At 40.2% G+C, this 24,684-nt stretch overlaps 1 protein-coding gene across 5 annotated transcripts in view; it reads right to left on the bottom strand.

Annotated features, from left to right (window-relative positions):
- Nucleotides 1–24,684, bottom strand: part of ELMOD1 (ELMO domain containing 1) — a 41,473-nt gene that overhangs the window by 11,464 nt on the left and 5,325 nt on the right. For 4 of the 5 annotated variants that reach the window (XM_033053576.2, XM_033053573.2, XM_033053578.2 and 1 more), the window contains exons 2-5: nt 14,837–14,931; nt 4,823–4,968; nt 4,646–4,674; nt 3,389–3,486 (exon numbers count right to left, since the gene is read on the bottom strand). In XM_033053576.2, the coding sequence (XP_032909467.1) occupies nt 3,389–3,486; nt 4,646–4,674; nt 4,823–4,968; nt 14,837–14,853 (290 nt within the window). In that variant the 5' untranslated portion in view covers nt 14,854–14,931. The remainder of the gene's footprint in view (nt 1–3,388; nt 3,487–4,645; nt 4,675–4,822; nt 4,969–14,836; nt 14,932–24,684) is intronic. The other variant, XM_033053575.2, reaches the window with a different exon arrangement.

Genomic DNA, 24,684 nt, shown 5'->3' with positions numbered 1-24,684 from the left:
CCACAAAAGCTAGCATAAAGAAGCCAAAACCCTGAAGTAATATAAATTCAAAGATCTGCCTCCAGGCAGATTTGGCTTTTGTGTCATGTTAAGAATCACCATAATGGTTGTCTTTTCATTATAGTGCAGATTTTTGTGTTTCCTTTTTACATTTTCTGATGCATCATCAAGAAAACCAAACCATAAACAAAATTTAACACATATAAAATAACTACCCTCAAAAAACCCTAAACCAAACCTAAAAAAACCCCACCAGAAAACTCTGCACCAAACAACAGCTTTACATTAAGATTTTAAAATACAAAATGCAAGTCATGAAGTATGTAACTGCCATGCTTATAGAAACATTTGCTTATACATGGGAATATGCACTTTAATATTTAATAGTGCCTAAAATTATTTGAACACCTGGTATGAATTTGGAGGGCAAGCTAAGTGTGCACCCTTATTCCTCTGTGGAACACAGGCTGCACTGACATTAAGCTGCACAGGTTCCTTGTCTGTCGTGTTTGATACACTGAAACACTTTGTTTATTCTGTAATACTCTTAAATTTTATTGAACAGAAGGATTTTCAGCGCTTATCTTTTGAGGCAGGTCCTGCTTGTCTAAATTGGTCTCCCTCTATGGGAAGGTGACCTGCCCAGGATGAGGGAAACGATGTGGATGTTTTCTACCTGAACTTTACTAAGGCCTTTGACATTGTTTTCCTCAGCATTCTACTAAAGCTGGCTGCTCATGGCTTGGGTGGGTGCACTCTTCTCTGGGTGAAAAAATTGGATGGATGGCCAAGCCCAGAGAGTGGTGCTGAATGGAGTTACATCCTAGTGGCATTCCCCAGGGATCAGTTTGGGACTAGTTCTGTTTAAAATCTTTGTCGATGATCTGGACGAGAGGACCAAGTGCATTCTCAGGGAATTTGCAGCTGATACCAAATTGGATGGGAGTGTTGATCTGCTGGAGGGCAGGAAGGCTCAGAGGGATCTGGACAAGCCAGATCCATGGACCAAGGCAAATTTTATGAGATTCATCAAGGCAAAGCACTGGGCTCCCCACTGCAAGAAAGACATTGAGGGGCTGGAGCGTGTCCAGAGAAGGCAACGGAGCTGGGGAAGGGTCTGGGGCACAAGTGCTGTGAGGAGCAGCTGAGGGAGCTGGGGGTGTTCAGCCTGGAGAAAAGGAGGCTCAGGGGGGACCTCATCACTCTACAGCTGCCTGATGGGAGGGGGTGGCCAGGTGGGGTCAGCCTCTTCTGCCAGGAAATAAGTGACAGGATGAAAGGAAATGGCCTCAACTTGCCGCATCAATAGTTTAAATTGGATATCAGGGAAAATTTCCTTCACCAGAAGTGTTGTCAAGCCCTGAAACAGGCTGCAGGAAAGTAGCAGAGTCACCATCCCTGGAGGTATCTAAAAGTTGTGTAGATGAGGCACTTAGGGAAATGGATTAGTGGTGGATTTGGCAATGCTGGGTTAACTGTTGGACTTCAGAAATTTAAACCTTTTCTAACCTAAATGATTCCATGGTTAATCTACATAATCAGAGATGTCAGTATTAGTCCATTTGCATGCTGCAATTTTATCCCATTTGAGGCTATAACCCTTTCAGACAGAAAAACCTCCACAGTATTTTCCATCCTTCACTTCTTTTATTTTTTTTCCAAACATGCTTCACTAGCTATAGCCTCCAATTTTACAGAAAGGCTGCATTTCAAAGAAAGCTGAAAATCCTGACAGACTGTGAATTGCTGTAGAATATCACTAAATCACAGCCATAATGTTTTTAACTTCTTTATAGCTTCAGAATTCTTTAGAGCAGCAGAACACCGGCTGTGGCAAAGCAGAGCAATTTTATGTTAAAAAAATACATGCTTTTAAGATCCAAGGTGCACAACACATTCAAAGTGAACCATTTTTGCACTTTATGTAAAGGCAGTCAAAAGCTCTATGCAGTGTTATTTGCGTGAGGAGATGGAGGTTGAATTAGATTCCTCCCTTTCCTTTTCATGAATGCTTTGTTGTTCTTGCCAAACACAGGATGTGGGTGAGGTGCTGATGTCCCACACCTCCTCCTTGTCATCCTGATTCTGGCTGTGGCTGCTCTCAGAGCACAGGAGCAAGGTACCTGGGCTTGCACTCCCACTGTACTGAGCTCCAGGTGCTCCACCAGATGGATGCAAGTCCAAAACTGGAGCAGGGGAACTAGATGGTTGAGAAGTTCCTTCCCAACCCAAGTCTTTCTGTGATTCTATGTCTGCTTCCATATTTAGTGTAGACTGCACATGTCACCACCAGGTTATTCAACCTACTTGCTCCTACTGCTAAATACACATACTTGTCTGAGAGGCAATGATAAAGGAAAATTACAGTGGGATGCCTTCTCCTCCTCTTTAGATCACAGCAGCCCACAGCTCCCAAGAACAGCCAGTGCAAGCACCCCTGAGATGCCAGTTCAGCTCTGCGAAGATGCCACATCAACAAAAATGACTGCATACAGATTTGCAGAAACACATACAGTATGACACGTCCTCTTGTCCTTACCCCAGGAAATTTCAAGTCTCTGCTATTCAACATAAGGCCAGAGCTTCTAAACAAGACAGTTTGGATACAAGTTTTTATGTTCAGGAGCTGACATTGCCTTACCTGTTGATGCTGCTGACCACTTAAAGACAAGCAGCTATCAATTTATGGATGCCCATTTTTAGTGATGTATATCAACCTCAAGCTTGGGAAGAGGAGTGAGCCTCAGACTCACCTGGATAATAGAGTTCTCAGCTTTCCTCCTACTGATTCCTGACCTAGACATCTTGTGCCTTAAGCTAGGAACTGAAAGGTAAGACAACCACAAAAGTGCTATCATCACCTACTCTTGAAATACACACTTGTAAATGTAATGGCTGGTTGTCAATCTCTTCTTACAGTAATAAATATCAGTTACATCATTAAAACTTCTGTTTGGATAATTAAAGGCAGTTTTAAAATGCAAACCAGTATATATCTGTATCAGCTAAAATAGGAAAATTTCTTCCCTACTAAAAAGGCAGCACAGAGCCTTTCTAAGAAGCCATCGCTGTCCCTGCCAGGACCTGTGGTTTGGTGGTATTTTATCCCTGGGGAAGTGACCCCCATAAATCCATGCATCAACAACATACTAAGACAGAACTAGCTAGATAAAAGCCTCAAGACTTGCTTATTAAGTCACCATAAAAAATCATTCATTTTTACATCAGTTTTTTGGCAGAAAAGCTAAAATTAGAATTTTATGCCGAGCAACAGAATTAATCTTCAACTTGTGTACCACAATAACCATGGAGAAGCAGTTCTCCATGGACCCAGGATGTGAGAAAATCAGTAATTCCCACTTGCTCTGTAAGCAAACTATGAACTTACTGTGGATTTATATCTGGATTAATCCTTTTCAGCTCCATGATGTCATCTATCGTTTTTTCAATAGCATCAGGGTGAACATTTACTGATGTTTGCAGTCGCTAAAATGAAGTTTTAAACACATGTTAATTCTTACAGAAGTGGTAAATTTGATACCTGAAAGCTTCTGTATGAAGAGCCCAGAAGACCCAACTGAACACATGTACATATCTTTCCAAGTTATTCAACTCTACCAACTTTTTTCAGAGCACCTGCCCTGTAGGAACTCGAGTCCCTTCTCCCTTGCAGTCAGTTTATTGCATTTCTGTGGCAGCTGTCAGTGAGATGATCAAAGGCCTCAGTGCAGATCAAGAAGCAGCTTCAGACCATCCACCTAATTACACCAGAATTTCCAGCCTTCATTTGACATTCCTTCATGTACCCTGTTGCAGTAACACAGCAAAACATTCTTTCCTTTCTTTCACATGTAATTTCTATCTGCAGAAATGCCCCTGAGGGCTCAGTATTCAAAAACCAACACGCCATCTGAAAACTTGAGAGGCTGAAATTTTTTATGCTTTGTCTCAAGACTGTACAATTGCTAAATGCAAGTTTTTAAATAAGATTCTGCCTTTCTGTTTGTGGTAGAAATACATTTGGAAGTACTATGCTGAACGAAGAGCTACATTACACCATTTTTGCCAATGCTGAGGTAAGTTTTTCAACATCATTGGCTCTTGTGACAGAGAATTTAAAGGCTGAAGGAAGTTATTTAACTTACACACAAATGCTTTAGGGAAGAACTTAGGTAAGAATAACCGCTGGTATGGTAAAAGGATGAAGTGAAAGAGGCTTTTCTCCATCAATGTATTTAAAAGGAAAAGAGGGAGCAAAGTTGGTAAAGTTGCTTTCCAGACAAAAAATCTGCCTTCTTTTTTTCTAAGTTTGCAAGTGACTGACTGCAGATTACAGATATTCTAAGACAGGATGGGGAGTTAAGCCAAGAACCCCCAAATTACAACACTTCACTCTCATCACCTCCACCATGGCAAGGTGTTCCCTTGATTCCCTCATTGCCACAGTGGGCCTGTCCCTGGAACACAGGACACTCTATCCAACTTTGCAAGATCAACTGCTATTGCAGACACAAAACTCTCTTCAGTGGAAAATGGTTTTCATGTAAAATTACATCAAACCTTTAAGTGATTTTTTGAGGTGAGCAAACAAAGACTGAACAAACAAAAAGTACAGGACACAATAGAAATGAGATCTTTCACTCACCTTACTTTTTGAACCTTTCAGGGATGCCTCTGTAAGGGAACAGTATTTGAAAGCATCATGTCAAACAAGCATGTTTACATTGGATCAATTTAACAACTTATTTATAATAATATCATATAATTTTTAGCACATGCAGAAAGTTACAAAGGAAAGCAGAAGTAAGCATATTGCAGTTACCTATTTTCATAGTTCTGGCAGCTCCAGGTTTGGTATTGTAACAGATCCTTTGCAATTCACATTGACCTGTTAGCTTCCTGACCACGAATTTCAGGCAGCGCCACAAGCATTTGCAGTAGAAGTACAGGCATATCTGGACAAACATCCTGGAAAAAGAAGAAGCCTGCAAATAAGAGTCTGGAGCAGAGTTTGTTTCAACATGGTCACCACCCAAACAGCAAGTAATTCCTCACCCCAAACTCCCATTGCCTTCAGAGCAAAAGCAGCAATCACACTACAAACATTAATGCCGGTAAATGTTAAATCTTGCTTTTTAGTATTAGCCAAAAAAACAACCCCCACACACAGAACAACAACTAGAAGCACAGAATAAGTAAACTCCAGAGTTTTAAAAGAGTACTTGTAGCAAACTCTTTGTCCTCTTATCATAAAGGGCTGTATAGTCCCTACCAATGCTTTGGGGAAACAGGACTACATGAGAAGGGAGTACAGCTCACCCTGATATAATGGGTGCTGAGAATCCAGGAAGACATTACACCCTGGCTTAGTTTTGCCTCAGCAACCATCTGCTACAAGCAGAGTTGCTTATCCTGACAAACTTGACATCCATCCTGACAGCATTCATGTCATGTCCCTAAGAAAGAAAATTAAGGCAATCAAAGCTCCTCCCCTTTCAGAAGAAAAGGTGTTTAAAAATCTGTCCTGAGGAGTGCCAGTTCTTCCCAAGACCAGCTGTTACACAGCACTGATGCTGCACAATTTCTCAAAGTATAGAACTGTCAGTAAGCCAAGAAACTCTTTATGTAGCTACTGCAACCAAAAACTGGATTTATTTCAGTGAAGATGGTAGGGTTGGAGCACAAACCCTGTGAAGAGAGGCTAGGACAGCTGGGCTTGTTCCACCTGAAGTAAAGCTTCAGGGGGATCTAAGAGCAGCCCCCAGTGCTCGTGGGAAGATCATGAAGGAAAGGGAGTTGGGCTCTTGACTGTCCTGCAGGCCCAGTAGACAAGGGACAACAGCTCTAAGCTGAAACACAAGAGAATCAGCCTTGCAAGGAAGAGCTTTTCTCCCCCTGAGGACAGGCAGGCAGTGGCACAGGTTGCCCAGAGAGGCTGTGCTGTCTCCTTCCTCAGGTTTTTAATCCTTGACTGGAAGAAGCAGGCCAGTCTGGCCTCAGTGCTAACCCTGTTGTGAGAGGGAGGTTGAACTGGAGACCTGCTAAGGTCCCTCCCAGGCTCAACTGGGATCCTACAAAAACCTGAAAAAGGCTCCATATATGAGAAACACTCGGTTTTATATTTGGTTAGCATTACAGCTGCTACCAAAGCCCACATATTGCTACCACAATTACATAACACACCATAAACCCATATTTTAATGGGAAGCAATTTATTTGGAAACAACTGATCTTTCTTGTTCCTATGGCTATGATGGCACAGATCCTGCCCAACTATCATTACCCAACTATCTGTCAACCTCCTGGGGTACACATGGATCCACCCACAGCCCCTGGGTTCAGAAACACATCTCATCAAAGACAAATTGCAAAGAGCTAGCAGTAGGAGCATTGTCATTTGGGCAATCTCCTTAGCTGCAGGTGGTTTTGCTAGAACAGGGGAATGGACTAGATGGCATCTACAGGTGACTTCCAATCTCAACCTCTCTGTTATCATATTCTGTGATTATATTATATGAAAACATCAATACAATGTTGATATGCTAGCTTGCCAATAAATACTCAGAAATAATTTGGGCCACTATGTTCTAAGCCTGTGTGCATGCCTGTTCATCATTAGCCCACTATTTTCTGCTGTTGATGCTTTCAAAGGACAGTTATTTCTTAGGACACTCTATTATCCTTTTCAATAGACTGCAGTGATTATTTCAAAACACTGAATTCCAAATACTCAAATCAGTTATAAATATGTACATGTATGTATGTATGTATGTACATATGTATGTATGCAAAGTTGAAGAGCTCCATCACTTCCTAAGAAGTTCCTGAAGGATGTTCCAGGAAGGGAAGATGAATTAACGCATGTTAATGTCCACACAGGAGTTTAATCTGCTTTATGTTGGCTTCAGCTTAATCATCTTTGAAGAGGGATTAAGCTATGGGAACTAAAGACATTTTATGTCAAAATGGAAAGCATCCACACAAGTATTTAAAATGCTTAAAAAGCATCCACTTTATCTTCAGACTTTTAGTTAATTCACTTAGTACTCCCAAATGCCTGCATGCAGGCAAATGTCCTTGGTTTTATTCAACAGAAAGCCTCTGTTTTAGATACAAATTGACACCTAAAGAATGAGGAGCCAGTTTCCATGATAGAACCAAGTTTTAGACAAGAAAGAAGTTTCAGGTGCTGATATCAAAGTATTTGGGTACTCCCTCATTGCTGACTTAAGTCATGCCAGAACACGCTACTGAGGAGTTAATTTGTGCTTTACAGCAGGTTATCACCTTCAGCATTGAGAACAACACTGGGAAGCAATAGAATAATAGAATCAACATAGAATGATTTGGGCTGGAAGGGACCTTAAAGATCATCTTGTTCCAAACCCTCCTGTCCTGAGCAGGGACACATTCCAATAGACCAATAAATATACCAATAAATATACCAATAAATATATATTCAAATATACGCTATAGCTCTAGTTTCATCAGCACAACTCAGCTCTGTAGTCAGGTTAAAAGCACAGGAAAACAGCAAACTGGAAGGTGGACTATGGTGAAACAAAGTCCTCAATTTTTAATAATGTATTTGTAGTAGAAATTAGAGTTGCTTTCTTTTTGGTCTGCTTTGTTTCTAAACATTAGGCCTCTTTTAAAGGGACCTAAAAAATACATAGAGTTCATTTATATGTAAGATGAGAGGAAAGGCTCACTTAACTTCATGTTAACTCCATGTTAGATTTCCTTTTAATGAGCAAGATAGCTCCTGTAGAAGCCACATATCCTTTAAGGAAGTTCATGCCTATAGTAATTGCCTCCAATGCTGAAACATGACAATCCATTTCATTAAAAAATGTTTGAGTACTATATTGTGGATAATTGAACACTCTGTGTTGTGGGTAAGTTTCAGGGACTTAGAGGAGGGAAGGTATCAGGTGCATTTGAACTACATGTTTTTGCTTTAGGCTCAATGACAGATCTGCAAATCGAAGGAAAAACTCCAGATGGGATAGACCTGTGACCACAGGATTGCAACCACTTTCTCACTAAAGTTCTGCTTTGGCAGTGGTTTGCACAAAGATTAATTAAAATGCATCTACCAAAAACATGGCACTACAGCACACAAACACACACCTATGTGATTCACTAAAATACGCGTAGCAGCTATTACAAATAAACCAAACACACACTAGGCAGCTTATAGAAGAAAGTTAGCTTTTGTGGGTACCTCTAGTTTTCTACCACTCATCATCTCAAGCTTACAACAGTTGAAACCTTCAATTTGTAACATGAAAGATGTAAAAAGTATCACAAGCTGTTTATAAAAGGGAATTCTTGCTTGCAGAAATCCTGTAATAAAAGCACACTAGTGATTATGCAAGGTAAGTTTTATGTTAGCCCCTATAGAGTGTAAAACAAAACACAGTGTATCATAAATGGGAACCCCAAAAAAAAGCACAGCCATGTGCTTTGACTGTGGCACAGTAACATTCATTTCTGGTTTGTGTTAAATTCCAAACCTCCTCTCCACTCAGTCTCCTTTGTGTTGGTTTGTTTTCCTTTAGTTTGTTATTCTTCTTTGTTTGTTTTGTGGATTTTTCCCCACCTGCTTGCCTTTGCAGGTTTCTCAGCACAGAAAATAGCTTATGTGGTCATGTACAGCATTATTTCAGATCCTTCGGTGAGGTCTAAGAACAGAAGTATTACAGAAATGAAGGTGTTCCTCAGGGACTCACACTCTACTCTTTCCTATTTCAATCCAAGCTCCTTTCTCCTCCTGTATTCCAAGCAGCTGTATAGACCTGCATATTTGTGTTTATACATGCATTAAAACAGTTCATATGAACATTTACTCAAGTAAAACAAAGAAAAAACTGCATAAGATGTCAAATCAACATTCAGTTCCCTTGCCAAGGATGCTGCATGACAAAACCAATCAAGCAACCAATCTCTGTCAGCAATAATGGGGCTCAAGAGATTTTGGAGAGCTCTCTTCCATGATGAAGAAGACAAAGAAAGGAGTTTGTGCAATTGCTCAGATCCTTGCAAGACAGGGAGAAATTAGAGCCAAAGCCAACACAGAGTAAGAGTACTGCTGCAGCAGAGACAGTGCTTCTATTTTCCACAGCATGTGCTGCTTTGTCTGGGGAAAGAAAGCATGTGGCAGCAACCAGCAGAGAGCACTGAGCATGTTGTTTCACACCCCAACCCTGCAAAGGGAAGGACATAAGTGCTTTTCTACAAGGGGTTTCCAGATTTGCCCTTGACTAGCCCAGCTGATGCTGGGACAGTGTGATTAAAATGGAAAATGCATTGGCTATTAGAATTGACATCTCTCTCCAATGACAGTATGACATCACATTTTCATGAAATCTGGGGTTTTATTTAAAGGTGCCTGGCTCTATAGGATAAGCACAACCTTCTCCATGATAAATTGCCAGAAGCAAAACTGTGAAAATTTTTCTGAAGTTGCCTAATATTTCTGTGATCTCTTTCCTGTGTAATCTGTTCACCTAAATAGCACGATGTATGTTTAATGTAACATGAAGTACTTCCTGAGGGGAAGTAGAGGTTAATTACAGTGCAACATTTCTGAAACTAATAAAATACAAGGTGCTTATTCCCTCCCTCAGTAATTTCAGAACCTTAGTATTTTCAGAGCTAGTAACAAACATAGGTATTCTGGGTAAAATGAAAGCTTCATCTAGGTACTCAGTGTTAGTTACTGAACTGGAAACTGGTGGGGGAGAAGCAAGCAAACAAAAACAAACAAACAAAACCCAAACCATAAAACAACAAACCAAAATGCCCAGCCCTACCAAAAAAACCCCCAAAACACAAAACAAACACAAAACTCAACCCTAAACAATAAAATAAAAAACTTCACTCCCCCAAACCCACCACTATAAAAGAATGAAATAAAAGTCACAGAGCATACTTACGGATAATTTTCTTACCTGTGTGTCATGTTTTAGGTCCTATGGATACTGAAGATTTTTGCACAGTTATTTCCCCTGAATTTATCTGCACTTATCTCAGAAAAAGAGTACATTACACATCATATTTCCTGTCTGAGAACTCTAATTAAAGTTTGAAAAGTCAAGCACACACTACTCATGGCTGATAAGCTGGCCAGATGGGTGAGCAAGCAAGTGATACAACCCTGCTAGGAGCTCATTAACATGACTATCTTTGGTTTATGTGCATAATTTACAGTGTGCATACAAGGTCAACCAAGAAGTGAGGCACCAACCACCATTTCTGCAATAGGCAGACCTCCTATTACTTCTTTAAAACACAAGAAATTGCTTTCATTCTGTGTCTTTGCAGACTTGACAACTAAAACACACCTTATCTCCCCATTTAGACATGGGAGCAACTCACTGTGGCAACTAGGGGAGGCATAAGAGTAGTTTTTAACAGCACCTTTCCATACATTCACTGCTCTTGCTGATTTGATTTTCATTTTATCTGAAGACTCCAGTACGCTTAAAATCTGCTAGAGCTTACAGATTGCTTTGCAGTAGAGCAAGAGAAGATGTCAGATTTCTAGGATTTACTGAAAAAACCTGTCTACTACTGTTGGTTCTCCAGGTTGTTATTACTTCAGATTTTTAAGATAAATTACAATCAAAGTAGAAGTGTTGCTGACAAACGTCACAGAACCCCTTTACAACAAAAAGAGAAAGTCTTGAAAGATTAAGTATTTAACTGGAAACAGTTTTATTCTTTTATGAGTAATATTTCAGATGTCAGAAATAATTACTATCAGAACAAGCTGAAAAAGACCAACTATTTTCATTTGGGCATTGCCTTGAATTGGAAATATGAACATAAGAGTCTAAATTTAGGGATTTAAGGTTACTCCAAATACTGGACTGTTTAATAGATAGACTCTTTCTCCAATCAAGTTTTGTGGGAGTGATGATCTACTAGAAGCAGAAAGGATCTGCAAAGGGATCTGGACAGGATGGATCAAAGGCCAGGGACAATTGTATGAGGTTCAACAAGGCCAAGTGCCAGGTCCTGCACCTGGGTCACAACAACCCCAGACAGCACTACAGGCTGGGGGCAGTGGCTGGAAAGCTGCCTGGCAGACAAGGACCTGGGAGTGCTGGCAAACAGCAGCTGGACATGATCCAGGGTGTGCCCAGGTGGCCAAGAAGGCCAATGGCATCATGGCCTGGATCAGCAGTGGTGTGGCCAGCAGGAGCAGGGCAGTGACCTCCCCCTGTGCTGGGCACTGCTGAGGCCACAGCTCCAATCCTGTGCTCAGTTCTGGGCCCCTCACTGCAAGAAAGACATTGAGGGGCTGGAGCGTGTCCAGAGAAGGGCAACGGAGCTGGGGAAGGGTCTGGGGCACAAGTGCTGTGAGGAGCAGCTGAGGGAGCTGGGGGTGTTCAACCTGGAGAAAAGGAGGCTCAGGGGGGACCTCATCACTCTACAGCTGCCTGAAAGGAGGGGGTGGCCAGGTGGGGTCAGCCTCTTCTCCCAATACAAAACAGCCTCATTTTATGCTAGGAAAGGTTTAGATTGAAAATAATTAAAAATTTCTTCACAAAAATAATTGTTAGGCATCGGAACAGGCTGCCCAGGGAGGTGGTAAAATCACCATCCCTGGAGATATTTAAAGGAAACAGATATGGCATTCAGATGACATGGTTTAGTGGTACACTTTACTATGCTGAGTTAATGCTTGGATTTAATTGTTGTAACCCTGTACCCAAAATGTATTAAGAACGGTATGTCCCTTGATTCCTGTTACCCCCGTAAATCTATGGACCGACCCCTCTGTTATCCTATTGGCAGAAAGCCAAGTTTCCCCTCCCCTTTCCTGACCCTAGAAAAGACCCCAGACTTTGAAAAACTTCCTCTTTGCCCCCTGGAAGCCATGAAAAAATAAACCAAGGAAAATCCTGGGAGAAGAGCCTCTTTGTATCTTTTATCCTGTTCATGTTGTCCATCCCAGGCTTGCCTTGCTACAGAATTGCCAGTAAGCAGAAAAACCTCAGAATGAAATAACATTTAATGATCTTAAAACCTTTTCCAACCTAAGGAATTCTATGATTCGAAAGAAATGGAACAGTTTTTTTAGAGGGGGTGCAAAATCTCCATCCTTAGAGGTGCTCAGAATGTGTCTGGATGCAACCCTGAGCAACCTACTGTAGATGACCCTGCTCTGAGCAATGGGATAGGACTTGATTTCCAGAGCTGTCTTACAACTGCACTAAACACTTACAACACAAGAAATTGGATTTGAAATCCACTTTTTAAAGTCCTCCATGGGTCTCCAGGTGAATATTTGCTGCCTGAAGTTGCTACTGGTAAATTATCATCACTACATAGAAAGCAAAGTCAAGGTTATTACAGCTTCTGAAATGAAAGCCCTGTTCCTCTCAACATCTGTTTTATGGCATTTTACACATTGCAATCAACAAAACTACTTGCAGTTTGTACAGACTTAAGTCATTGGTTTTAAACACCGAGATAATCTATGCCATCAGCATCAGCTATTCTGGTGTCTGCTCCTCGCTGTGCAACAAGGAGAACACTGTGTCATTGAGCAGTCCCTGCCATCAGAATTCCACATTTCAGCCCTGCATTTGATCTTCACAAACAGCTAAGGATGATTTAAGCTCCCAGGTGGTGCTGCTATTGGTAACAGACAAACATGGGGACACAATAAATATTAACTTATTTTCCAACTGATTTCCAAGCTGGAAGGTTTAATATCCTTGTCTTGCACATATATGTCCCTGCAGTTCCACACTTCACTGCCTTGTTTCCCATCACACAAACCTGCAACTGCAGGTTGCAACACATAGAGCAGAACTCATTATCCCCAGTAAGTGCTTTCCCTGGAGGATTTTTGCTTCTTAATGCCTCTGGTTTTTGTCATATTTACAAAATATGGGGAGGATAGAACTCTTACCAGTTCACGTCAAAGGATTAACATAATATAGTAAAATCCAGATGCTTGTAAGTAAATAGAAATAGCTTTCCTATTTCAACACTGTATTCACATTTTTGGTACTCTGTACTCTCCCCCATCCCTTAATCCAACTTTCTGTTCAGCATTTGAAATACTGGGTTTTCCATAACCTAGACTGTCCTGGTTAGATAGGCAACAGTTCTTCAGATCTACCTTGACTATTTAAGAGACTCTAGCACCACTGAGACTTTTCAAATCTTTTAGGATTCACTGACTTCAGGAATAACATGAAGAGAAGTAGAAAGTAGTTTCTCCATGATAGCTTCAGGAACCCACATTCAAAACAGCACTCTTTCTTTCTCCAACATGGAAAAATCATTGAGGAGCCAGGAGAGCAAAGGTGAGCAGAATAGGTTGTTTAAAAGGAGGAGAGCTGGCAGCTTAAAAGTTGTCAACAGCTCAGCTTCTCCATCAGGAGGGAGCAAAATTACTTTATGTTCAGAAAATGCCAGACCATTATGGGAGCAAGTGATAGCTAAACTATCCTCTCACAGGATAGTAGGGTCCATTTTATGAAGGACTCATGAACCAAATTCCATATGGCATCAATTTGTGACCCTGGGTCGGGCTGCTGAACAAGTCTGTATAGAGAAAAAAGGTAAAAATCATAGAGGCAGGACTGTTGAGAAGGAAATAATTAGCAGGATTCCAGAACAAAGGTTCTGACATGAGGTGTTACAAAATTGTAAAGGGAAAAAAAGCAGTGCAGAGATGTTAGTCAGGCTAGTTGTGAGCTTTCAGGTCACTGGAACAGTACAAATGGAATTGGTGGAAGACTTGGGACTACCCAGGACCTGGGCCACAGAGCTGCAAGGGTCAATTCTTTCCCTCCTGGCTGGTGCCTATCAGGTAGTGACTGCACTAAATTAAAGCACAATTCAGCCTTGGATGTGTTTTGTGGATTTAGTAAACAAATAGTTGTCTCATACTTTTGATCTGCGTATGTCCTGATTACAGAGCCCTTTTGCAGTTGGTTCAAGAGACATGAGGAAGTTGGCCTAAACACTCCACAGAAATGCTTAAACTATGTCTGTCCTGGCAGCAAAATCCTTACAGATGATCAGCCTAGAGGTAATGGTGCTGATATCCATAGTGTGTAAGATTCTTTGCCATAAACAGTCTAAAAAGGGAGAAAAATATAGTGACAGATGCTCTATACAGAAGCATATGTTTTAGTCCTCTTGAAAAGGTTCCTCCCACACAGACAGAATATGATTTCTTTGGTTTATACACAAATTGAGCTCTTGATCTGTATTACTTTTGAGAAGTGCTCAACTCCCTCCACTGACTACAGAACAAATACAACATGGGTTTTCTGCACCTACATCTGCTGTCTGCAAGTCCCCCATTTGTAATTGGTTTATAGAGGAACAACTGCAAGTCCTATGTAGGAGCAAGTAATTGACATTTATTCTACAAACTGAGCATGATCAACTTCAAGAACACTTGCACATCTTCAGCAAGCATCTCTGCTTTCACAAACAACACTCCAAAAATCCAGACAGTGGACAAGAGCAGGAAGGAAAAAACCCAACATTTTTCTATGTTACTGTTCTATGTTACTATTTCTTCTTTTTTCCCCTGACACATCAGGCACTACTGACGTGATACATCACTGCTCCAATCCCACAAGACAGTTCCCACATTCTTTGCTTCTATAAAGAACAGCAAAAGAAAATTTAAATTAAAAAAGCTTTAATTAAACAGTGAAATCTAGGTGAACAGAAAGCAGTCTAGTATAAACTAGTTTACACCTTCTGTAATACTTGTAATAGCTAAACCACTCATAAAGCATAAAGGAAACTAGAATAATTCAACACTTTTGAGAAAATACAGAACAGTTACCTCAGGAAGTGTTTCATGGTGATGGTTTGGTTTGTGCTGCTAGAGCCGTAATATATTGATCACTGGTGACCTCTTCTTCACAGGGGATACTACTGCTGTAGAAATAGAATTGAGACATTTTTACAGATAGGAAAAAAAGGGGTACTTCAGTTTTTTAAAATTGCTCTTTAAACAAACATCTGTGTAAATACAAGGAAAATATATTAAGAAAAAATCTCATGTAAATAAAAACAAAATGAAAAATCATAAGGTGTTCACACTTCAGCCTGAGCACATACTTTGACCAGACTATGCTACCCATGTTCTTTTTCAGAGAAGTAAAAAACTTGAATGAGAATACAGAAATAAGTGAGAAATCTTGAAAAAGTATCTAGACATTTTCAAACCTTCTTGTATTCTTCAAACACCTGTCTGGTTCACAGCAACTCCCAAGCAGTAGCTTCAAGAGACTTTCAGTTCACTCTGCTGTTAGAAGTTCTCTCTTCACCACAATTTTCACAGTGCTTATCATAGAATAATATAATATGCTGAGCTGGAAGGGACCAACAAGGGTTATCGGGTCCAACTCCTCGTCCTTTGCAGGACACCATTGCCCAAACACTTCTTGAATTCAGAGTTCCTAAAATACAGTTGACCAGGCTGCTCATTGGTTCTGTGATCTTGTGTCCTATGGTTAATGTTCATTATGATTACCAGATAGTTCCAGCAGAGGAGAAAAGGAAGAATTCATGGAGAAACTTCATAAATATAACCCTGCCTGTGTACTGTAGACTCCCCCCAGTCACCATCTCTTTACTTTTAAGTTTCTAAAATCAAGTATTCATATACAAGTGATACTTGATTAAAAGATGCAGACTTCTCAAATTACTGTACGTCATGCCCTATAAAAGGCAGCAAAACATTTTTACTTGCTGCCAGAAAATGAGACACTGCTACACAGGTCTGCTATCAGGACAACTTAACCCAACACTTAAAGGGAACAAGATCATGGTTTCAAGCTCTGTACTGATACAAACCACACACAAAGGCCTGAATGAAAGTTCTCTTGTTAAGAAATAATTTAAGATTTTAAGCCCATTTTTCCTTATCACTGCATACTGAAAAGTACTGAAGGCCTTAAGAAATCCAACCTTTTATGTCACAAATTTAAAAATCTACAGAACTTCAAACCTATTTTCTTCTGCAGGACCTATCAGCAATAATGGGATAAAAATCTCCTTGCCCTACCATGTTCTTATATTCTTTTCTCTTTGTAACTTGCAAATTTTATCCTGTGCTATTGCCTGTTGACAGGAACAGAACAAGCATTTAAGTTCAGAAAAATACAGCTATCTTGTTGGATTATATCACATATAGCTTGCTAAAAATATATAATCCCTGAACTGTGAAAGCTTCCTTCATTTATATTGTTTTTGACTGGCTGAATCATGTTGCTGTCCCCTGAATACAGCTGTAATTGGTGCTGGCTGCAGTGACACCTGCTTGCAAGGGCAGAGATTCTAACTGGTTCATTAATGAACACAAGAGGCAGGCTCCAAACACTTCCTGCTACAGCTTTTGATAGGTCTTCTATGTCAGCTAGCACAGGAGATAGGCAAAAACTGGAGGGGATGTAACCTGTTCCTCTTCTCCAGTCTAATAATTTGCTGTTTAAAAGATACAGCTTCTGAAAGATTCTCACAGCTCAGTCTCAGCATTTTAACATCAACTTGAACAAAGGAAGCTCCACCACAAAATTTGACCCATAAGGGCATCAGTGTAAGGAACACACCAGAAGTGCCAGAAGCTGTCAAATCAACCCCCTCTAAAAGTGCATGCTAGTCTCAGCCTCTGAGGTCAGCTCCTTCTTGATTCTGACCAAGGTCCTTGCTGAAAATTATGCTGCTTCCTTATTACTGTTTTAAAGTGAAGAGAAATTCCACTTGCCCCAATGCCAGAAATTGCTCATACAAACATGGCATGGTGGAGCTTCAAGATGCTATCTCTTCAAGAACAGTTACCAGCTCCAGACAATTATAAAGCTGTTTCCAATGCTCATTAAAAATTAGAGCATCACTGTAGCTGTTCAGAGACCCTTGTATTCTACGCAGAAAGCTAAACTGAAAAGAGGATAGTTGATTGGGGGAAAAAAAAAAGCCAGAAGAAAAACTAAGTGGATAACAAGCATGACAAGTGGTTAAAAGTGCTTATTTTGGATCTCTTCAAAAGCCCACACTTGAAATTACAAGAATAAAATTTCCTTGCACTCTCCCTTTTAATTAAAATGTGTGTGGAGAAGTCCACAGACAAAAAACTTTACTGCTGAAGACCTGATGCCAAAGAAGTAAATATCAAAGCCCTTCAGTGTGGGGAGAAAGAGTTCACCCTGCATGTTCAACAGCCAGCTCCCTACAGTACAGGCCCAGTTAATAACTGGGTCCATAGGAAGGCCATGGCATCAAAAGCAATTTCTTCCACAGAGGCACAAAGCAAATCCCATCTGACTCTATTAACAAGAGGGCTTTAAGATCTAGAGGCAAGATTTCCAGCTCAAAAAAAAAAAAAAAGAAAAAAAAAGTATAGGGAATCTATGCTGTTGTCTTGGTTCATAAGGTAAAAAGTTTAATTTTTGTGTATGGCAGACAGCCTTTCTAAATGCTGTCATCTGCCAAGTACAGGGCTAGAAATCAACACTATGCTCTGTGGTTCTTCAACAATTCACCTCTGTGAACACACATACAGATGGCATTAAGCTATTTACATCTTGGATAAACTGAGAAGCTGAATCAGGTGAAAATTTACATTCATCTTTAAATAAGTAGGACTGGGGGCAGCATTCTCTGTTTCCATATATCTCCATAAGTGATCCTCTAGCGTTCAGTAAAGATTTTCTGTGAAGAAAATGGCATTTAAACTCTTAAAAAGGATTATTACCACAATTTACAATAAGTTCAACTATTCATAAGCCTCTAGAGCCAGAAGATCTTATTTCTGCCAATCTCTTTCTATCTCAAAATGTAATAGATTTCTCATAAGTGAAACTTCCAGTGAGGTTGTTATAGCATCTCAGTGAACAGGAAGAACAGCCCTAGCTTAGATGGTATGTTCTATCAACAATTCAGAATTGACAAAAAAACTCATTTGCCATTAGGTTTGAAGTTTGCTCTTGGACATGAAGAGACTCATTCATGTTCTAAGGCTCTATATTGAGAATGCTGGGGTGAGGATGAAGTTTGGGCTTCCCACATGCTCACATTCTCAGCTAGCAGGATTTTATCCCATACCACATCACTTCCACAAAGCAGTTTCCTACTCCCTCCAACAACACATCCACATGCCCCATTCACTGCCAATTGTTTCACTCCATTTAATTTCAACTAGACAGCTTCCCCTCCTAAAACTAACCCCAGCTTTTCCTGGAAGAGAAGCAGTACTACTATAATCACATACAACAGCAAAACTATTGCAAGATCTGTCTCCAAATATAAATGAAGCTTTCCTTAAATAAACATCAACTATATGATTTTTTTGTGACTCTGTGATCTTTTTAGTCATATAGCAAAACATGCATCAATCTGAGAGGTTTAGAGTTGCTGAAGGCTTAAAGAAATCACAAGTAAGCCTTAAACGTCACCTCTTTATCTCAGGCTTTGGGTTTGCTTTGTTTGTCTTCAATAAAGCTGCAGATACAGCTGCAGGGAAAAGTTGTGTTATTTAATACAAATCACCATACTTTCAGAATAAAATATAAATCCAAGGTAGTTCCCTTCACAATATTTGTTTTGCAAGCTAATGGGCATTTGCAACTTGGTATATTGCAAACACTTTAAAATGTATATTTCAATTATAAAGAAAGAATAAGTGTGCTGAAGAAAAAGAAATAAATCAGAAACATGAATGTGAGCAGGCTGGATATAATTGTTTATGTGGATCATTAGATTAACATAAAATCTCAAAAACCCAAACCAAGTAATTTATTTTTAAGTTTAGTTGTTGCAGATTAAAATATGTTTTAAAGTACGTTTTTCTGAATGTCACCACCATGCTCCACCACCACAGATTTCAGGTTGCCACTTTTCTTTCCAGTGGTATCCTGGGTTGGCATCTATTCCTCATTCACCTCAAAAGTCTACATTTATTTATTTCTGAGGGACAACAGGCTTGAGCCTTATGCCACCAAAAGTGTTTTGCTATTGTATATTCCTTTTTCTTCTGCTGATGGGAATGTTAGTGCTTCTGTATCTCAAACACCAATCTGAGATAACTAGAATTGGAAGAGGGAAGAACAGCTGAGACACGTTATGAAATGTCCCTTGAGGTCCTGGGTGTAGCAAGCTGGCTGGAAGCCAGCAGGATGCAAAGACAGACAACAGCACTCTGGGCTGCATGAACACAAGCAGAGCCAGTAAGGAGATTGAGGGAAGAGATTATCTTCCTCTTCTCAGCGCTCTGGGCCATATTTAGACACTGCCTAGTTTGGGGCCCCAGCAAACAAAAAAGAAACCAACAAATTTAAGAGAGCTAAGCAGAGGCCACTGACATGACAGGGGTGAGGCTGGGGCAAAAGAGCTTCAGGCAAGGACAGCTTTGGAGGGATATAACAGCACCTCCAGTGCCTATGGGGATGTCATTGAAAAGTCAAGAGACAGAGTCTTTACAGGACAGCAAGGGGAAAAAACAACAGGCAAAAACTTGCACAGGAGAGATTCAGCCTGGATACAAGCAATTTTTTTTTTCCAGGAGGACAGTCAGGCAGAGGCAGGTTGCTCAGAGACACTTTGAGGTTTCAAGTCCCAACCGACAAAATGAAGCCCAGAGAAGCCTGACCTCAAAGCTGACTCTGTTGTGGGCAGGAGATTGGGCCAGAGATAGCCTGAGGTCCCCTACAGCCTTTGATTTTCTGCTTCCCCCACAGTCACTCACAGGGCGATCTCAGATATCCCGTGTTATACTACTATGGTGCTATAGGGATACAACTGACAGACTGCCCAAATGCCTGCTATTTTATCAGTTTAAGAGCTACCCAATCCTCAGTATACTTTGCAATGTTTCCCAAGAAACAAGCTTAGCTTTAGGATGGAATGAAATCATTCCCTCTCTCGTCTCTCCCCTCTACTCCCCCAAAAGCCTCCACCATGAAATTTGACCATAAACAAGTTGTATTATGGTCCTACAATTCAAGAATGAGTCTACAAGAGTCATGCCAATGAAAAACACACAACACAGAAAAACCCCAAGTACAAATAAAACCCCAACAACTCTAGGACCCCAGTTTTGTGCACCATTCTAATTTTAAACAAGTGTTGTTTATCCAGTTATACCATGGAATAGATACACACCTTCTTGTATTCATGCCCAAAGGTGGCATAAAAATCACTTCAAGTGTATTAAACAAACTAGTAAAAACAGAGGATCTTCATCTCAATCACAGAATAATCATTTATAGGCCTTTGCATGTTATAGCAGCAACACTGCTCAGACCTCTCCAACTCAGAGGACATCCTGGGAAACGGTTCTATTGCCAGAAAAGCTCTCAAGAACAGGTCAGCTGTCCCACACAGTTCAAAAGTTTTGTTTTGGCTCAGAAGTGGCTTTCACTGACTCCAAATGGATGCAGCACTGGCAGGACTCACCTTAAAGATCAAAAGTGGATGCCTGTTTTGTGTGAGCTCAGTTTCCTATCTCAGTACAGAAATGTATTTTCATTTCCATGTGCCAGAATGAGGCTGTATTCAACGTCAAGCATTCTTTAGAGGAAAATCTTGGAACAAAATGTCACACTTGACTGATGACCCTAATAAGCAAGACTTGACTTCAGTCACACTGTCACAGGTAATAAGACTTTTTCCACTTCTAATCTCCATCACACATTGACATTTCACATTTCTGTATTTCACTAGGAGAGTGAGGGCAAGGCTAGATATGAAGTAAAATTTAACTGAATTTTAGTCCTGTGAGCAAAAGTACATATCACACAATTATGCAATAAAAAGAGGCCTGAATAAAAGGTTAAAATCACAGCAGAATCAGGAAGTCAGAGGGCACAAAACCCCCAGCTTCTCTCAAGCTAAGAAGAGTGCTTTGAAAGCCTCTAATTTTGTAGCTCTAACTTTGCATTTCAGCCCATTACTGCCTCTTCAAAGCATTATGACTTTAAGAAAGGATCAAGAGGGTCTTACAATTCTCGTAAGAGACAGTCATGTAGGACTGTATTTGGGTTCAAGAGAACTTACTTGTCAAATCTCACATGGCAAGTTACTTCTAACACCACTGAATTCAGCCTACATGCTGTAATTCCTCTGCAGATTTTGGCTCAGTGACAACCCACAGTTTGATGAAGGTAACATCAAACCAGAGCACAGCATTGTAGAAGCATCTCCACCTTTCATTGTAGACCTCTGCCCTTTGAAAGAAAAAGGCTGGGGTTCCCTACTTGACTGTTCAAAGCAAACTAAATCCCAGAAATCCAACAAAGGAAATGTTCATCCATACAGACACACTTTGCATGCAGAACTCTGACAATAATCTACTTTTTCCAATTTATATTAGCTCTGCTCTATTACAGTGTTGAAAGATGTAAAGAAAGGACAAAACTATATGAAGTCACTTCAGGTCACTGGTGAAGACTTTGCTGGGTACTAATAATTCTATTTCTAATAATAAGTCTATTTCTAATAATAAATACAAAGGTAAAAATAGGAGGAAGCTGTCCACAACCCAGAATACCATAAACTTATAGAAATCTAATCAGATGCCTAAATTCAACAGGAATTAATGTATCCAAGTCTTGTTTCTGTCTATAGTGTGTCCATCCTTAACCAGCTCATTTTTACCTATGAAGGAAAGTGCATTTTATCCAGAAGGTCACAGAGTAAATGACATATCAGCTAAAGATTGAGTTCTCATGTTTGAAAACAGTTGTCAAAGTATAGCAACGTCCTCTGCCCCCGCTCCTTCATACATTATAAAAAAGCATAATTTTTAGTCCTCTCATGAATTTTCTCTTGACCACTAACGAGTTCACCCAGGAGAACAGCAGCTTCATCTGGGTTGCTCACATGTGTCTACATGGTTTGCAGTGGAATGTTTCTGGCCCACTTGCTCTGCTGCCAGACACACTGTATGACAGCTTGTATTGCAAGGAAGTGTGTTCTAAATAAAACATCACACTTTGTAGCAAAAATCTTTCAAGTTTAGAGTAAATCCTACAAGGCTAGATACATAAAATCCAAAGAGGTTGCCTGGCTACCTCCCAGACTAATTACTGCAGAAGTTTCATGGAAAAAAACCCAAAATGACTGTTCCTAAAAGTGATGACTGATGTGCTTTAGCTCTCCCTTCCTTCTAGGTTTCCACTCCATTGCCTAGAGATGAGTGGAAGGTACAAGTTAAAATGCAAAGATGAAGTATTCCCTTGCCACAAAATTAACTGAAGTCTAGATTTGCTGTAGAGCCCTATCAATTCCTAACAAGCAGTAGTTTGTGGGGGAGAAACATCATCCTATCAACAGGTTACATACAGATCTGCAATGTCAATAGATTTACACCAGAGATTCTTGTTCTATCCATTCCCCTACCTTTACAATATCCATTATATTTTCTTGGACCAAGCACAGTTAACTCAGATATCAGATTAATACGACCTCACACCAAGTATCAGCCTCAAAGCATGTAAAAACTAAGGACTGAGATTTAGTTTGTTAACTGACCCTTCCCCCTCAAAAAAGTTAAGATAAGGATACCAGAAGTGTCAGCACAAAAGTCAATCTCAGCTTTTGAGCTAGAGGAGCATAAATCAATGTATTTACCCAGGAATCTGGTGGAGATCAGACACAATTCATACTAATCTGACAGAAAACTTTTCCATGTGGTGCCATCTTCCCATCATTTCACCAGATGACTTTGGCATCTAAGTGGCAACTTATCCACAGTGCTCTGAGAGACAGACGTGCAAGAGTAGAGCAAGTAGGATCCATGAGGGTTTCTGCATTTCCTTCTGCATTTTTACCAAGATGGGATTCAAGAATGATGACCTCCCATGCAGTCAGTCAGTTAGATGCTGTCATGAAGCATCACACTTGCAAAACCATAAGCATCCTATAGTGAGTGTTATGCACTAGCTGTTTGCTGCCTGCTGTCCTGCAGGGGGACCACAATAAAAGAGGAACAAACCTTTTCAGCAGACAGGAGGATCTAAAATCCCACCGCAGTTATTTTGCAAAGTTCATGGTCTACAATTTAATCTCCTGGTTGCTGCTCAGTGAGAGGTTTTGTATCCCAGGAGGTAGGAAATCAGGACAACTCCAAGTACATGACCTTGTTGGAAACTCTGGTTATGCATTTGCTGCCCAGAAGGACACATGCAGGGCAGATCGCTCTGGTTTTACCAATGTCTGAAGTGAGGAGAAGTGAAAGAAATGATCTGTGTTTTATCAGAGAAACTAGAAACTTTTCAAAAGTTTCTCTAATATGTATTTCAAACTCCATGGTCTGGCTGAACCAGGTTTAAGCCCTTCTTTAGGGAAAAATTTTGAATGGCAAAACCTCAAAACAAAAACAAAAACAAACAAACAAAAAATCACTTCAGTGCATCTATCAATATCTGTTTTCCAGACAGGCCTATATACCAGCTAATGTCACAGTCAACTTGCAAGAGACAGAATTATCTTACCAAATTTTATTTCTATTAACAAGAGCTCTGAACAACTGTAAAAATGACTGCACTAAGACTCCCTTCATCTTTCTGTAGCTTAAGATACCTCCAAGTAGCATCAAAGCCAAACACTGCTTCTATTAGCAGTGGAGAAAGCAAGCTATGATGGAGTTTGGAGACAGGACAGTCAAAAAAATGAGGAATAAATCAACACAAACACCACACTAACATGACAAAGTAAGAGGAAAAGACAATGAAGATCTGCAAAAGGTAAAGATAGAAAGTGGTTTGAATGTCAATGAACGTACACCAGCTATTACACAAGACCTATGAAACACACTTTCAAGCATGGTGTAGGAACCATTCTTATGCATTAATTGCAGAAAATGTATTTTCTCAACCAAGTAGGAAAAAAAAAGTGAGTGACAAGGGATGTGCAAAGTGCCATTGGTGCTCTTCTGTCTGCCACTTCCTGCTTGGCTCAATCAAACCTTTACATTCTTTTGGGTGCCCATTCTCAGATAGAAAAGGATGCTGGCAAAGATTTGATAGTAGAAAACTGGAAAGAAGGGAAAAGACCATAAAGGAAGAAAAGAGAAAGAAGAAACATGAAGAGCATTGAAAACTGCTCCTGCAACAACATTACCAAGGGGGAAGAGGAACAAAGTAGAGCCAAGAGGAATACAAACTACGACAGGGTGATTGACAGGATTGCCATAAAGCTTTTATTCTTAACACACTGCAACACCGAAAATTTTCTTCCTTTAGTGTCTCTTTCTACTTAGAAAAGTGGGCATACTTTTATTTCTAACAGTATTCCTCTTAACCTCATAAGTGTAAAGTGATAGAAAAAGCTTCTAAAAGGGAATACATTAAAGAAGTTTCCAGGACCCTTGCAGCAGATACACCCATAATAGTTCAGTAGTATGAACTGACCTTATCCTTGAGATAGTAACCTGTACAACATAGCACACGTTGGTCCAGACAAATGAGATTCAAAGAAGAACATGACTATCTCAGACCACTGAGATATTGCTGTAATCCTACTTGAAAAAGTGGGGAGTAGGTTGTGTGACCTTTTCCTAATTTGTGCTTATGGTATATCCTGTTTTCCATGTCATCTTCTGGGAGCACCACCATTTCTTTTCCTTCCTCACTCAGTTCAGCAAGAACTCCTTTTTTTCCGCCTTCAACCCATCTGTTCTCCTCAGGCTGC

The sequence above is a fragment of the Catharus ustulatus genome, chromosome 2 (assembly GCF_009819885.2).
Source record: "Catharus ustulatus isolate bCatUst1 chromosome 2, bCatUst1.pri.v2, whole genome shotgun sequence".
NCBI classification, from domain to species: domain Eukaryota; kingdom Metazoa; phylum Chordata; class Aves; order Passeriformes; family Turdidae; genus Catharus; species Catharus ustulatus.
The sequence above is the reverse complement of the archived record's forward strand: the minus strand, read 5'-3'. Positions and strand labels throughout refer to the sequence as shown.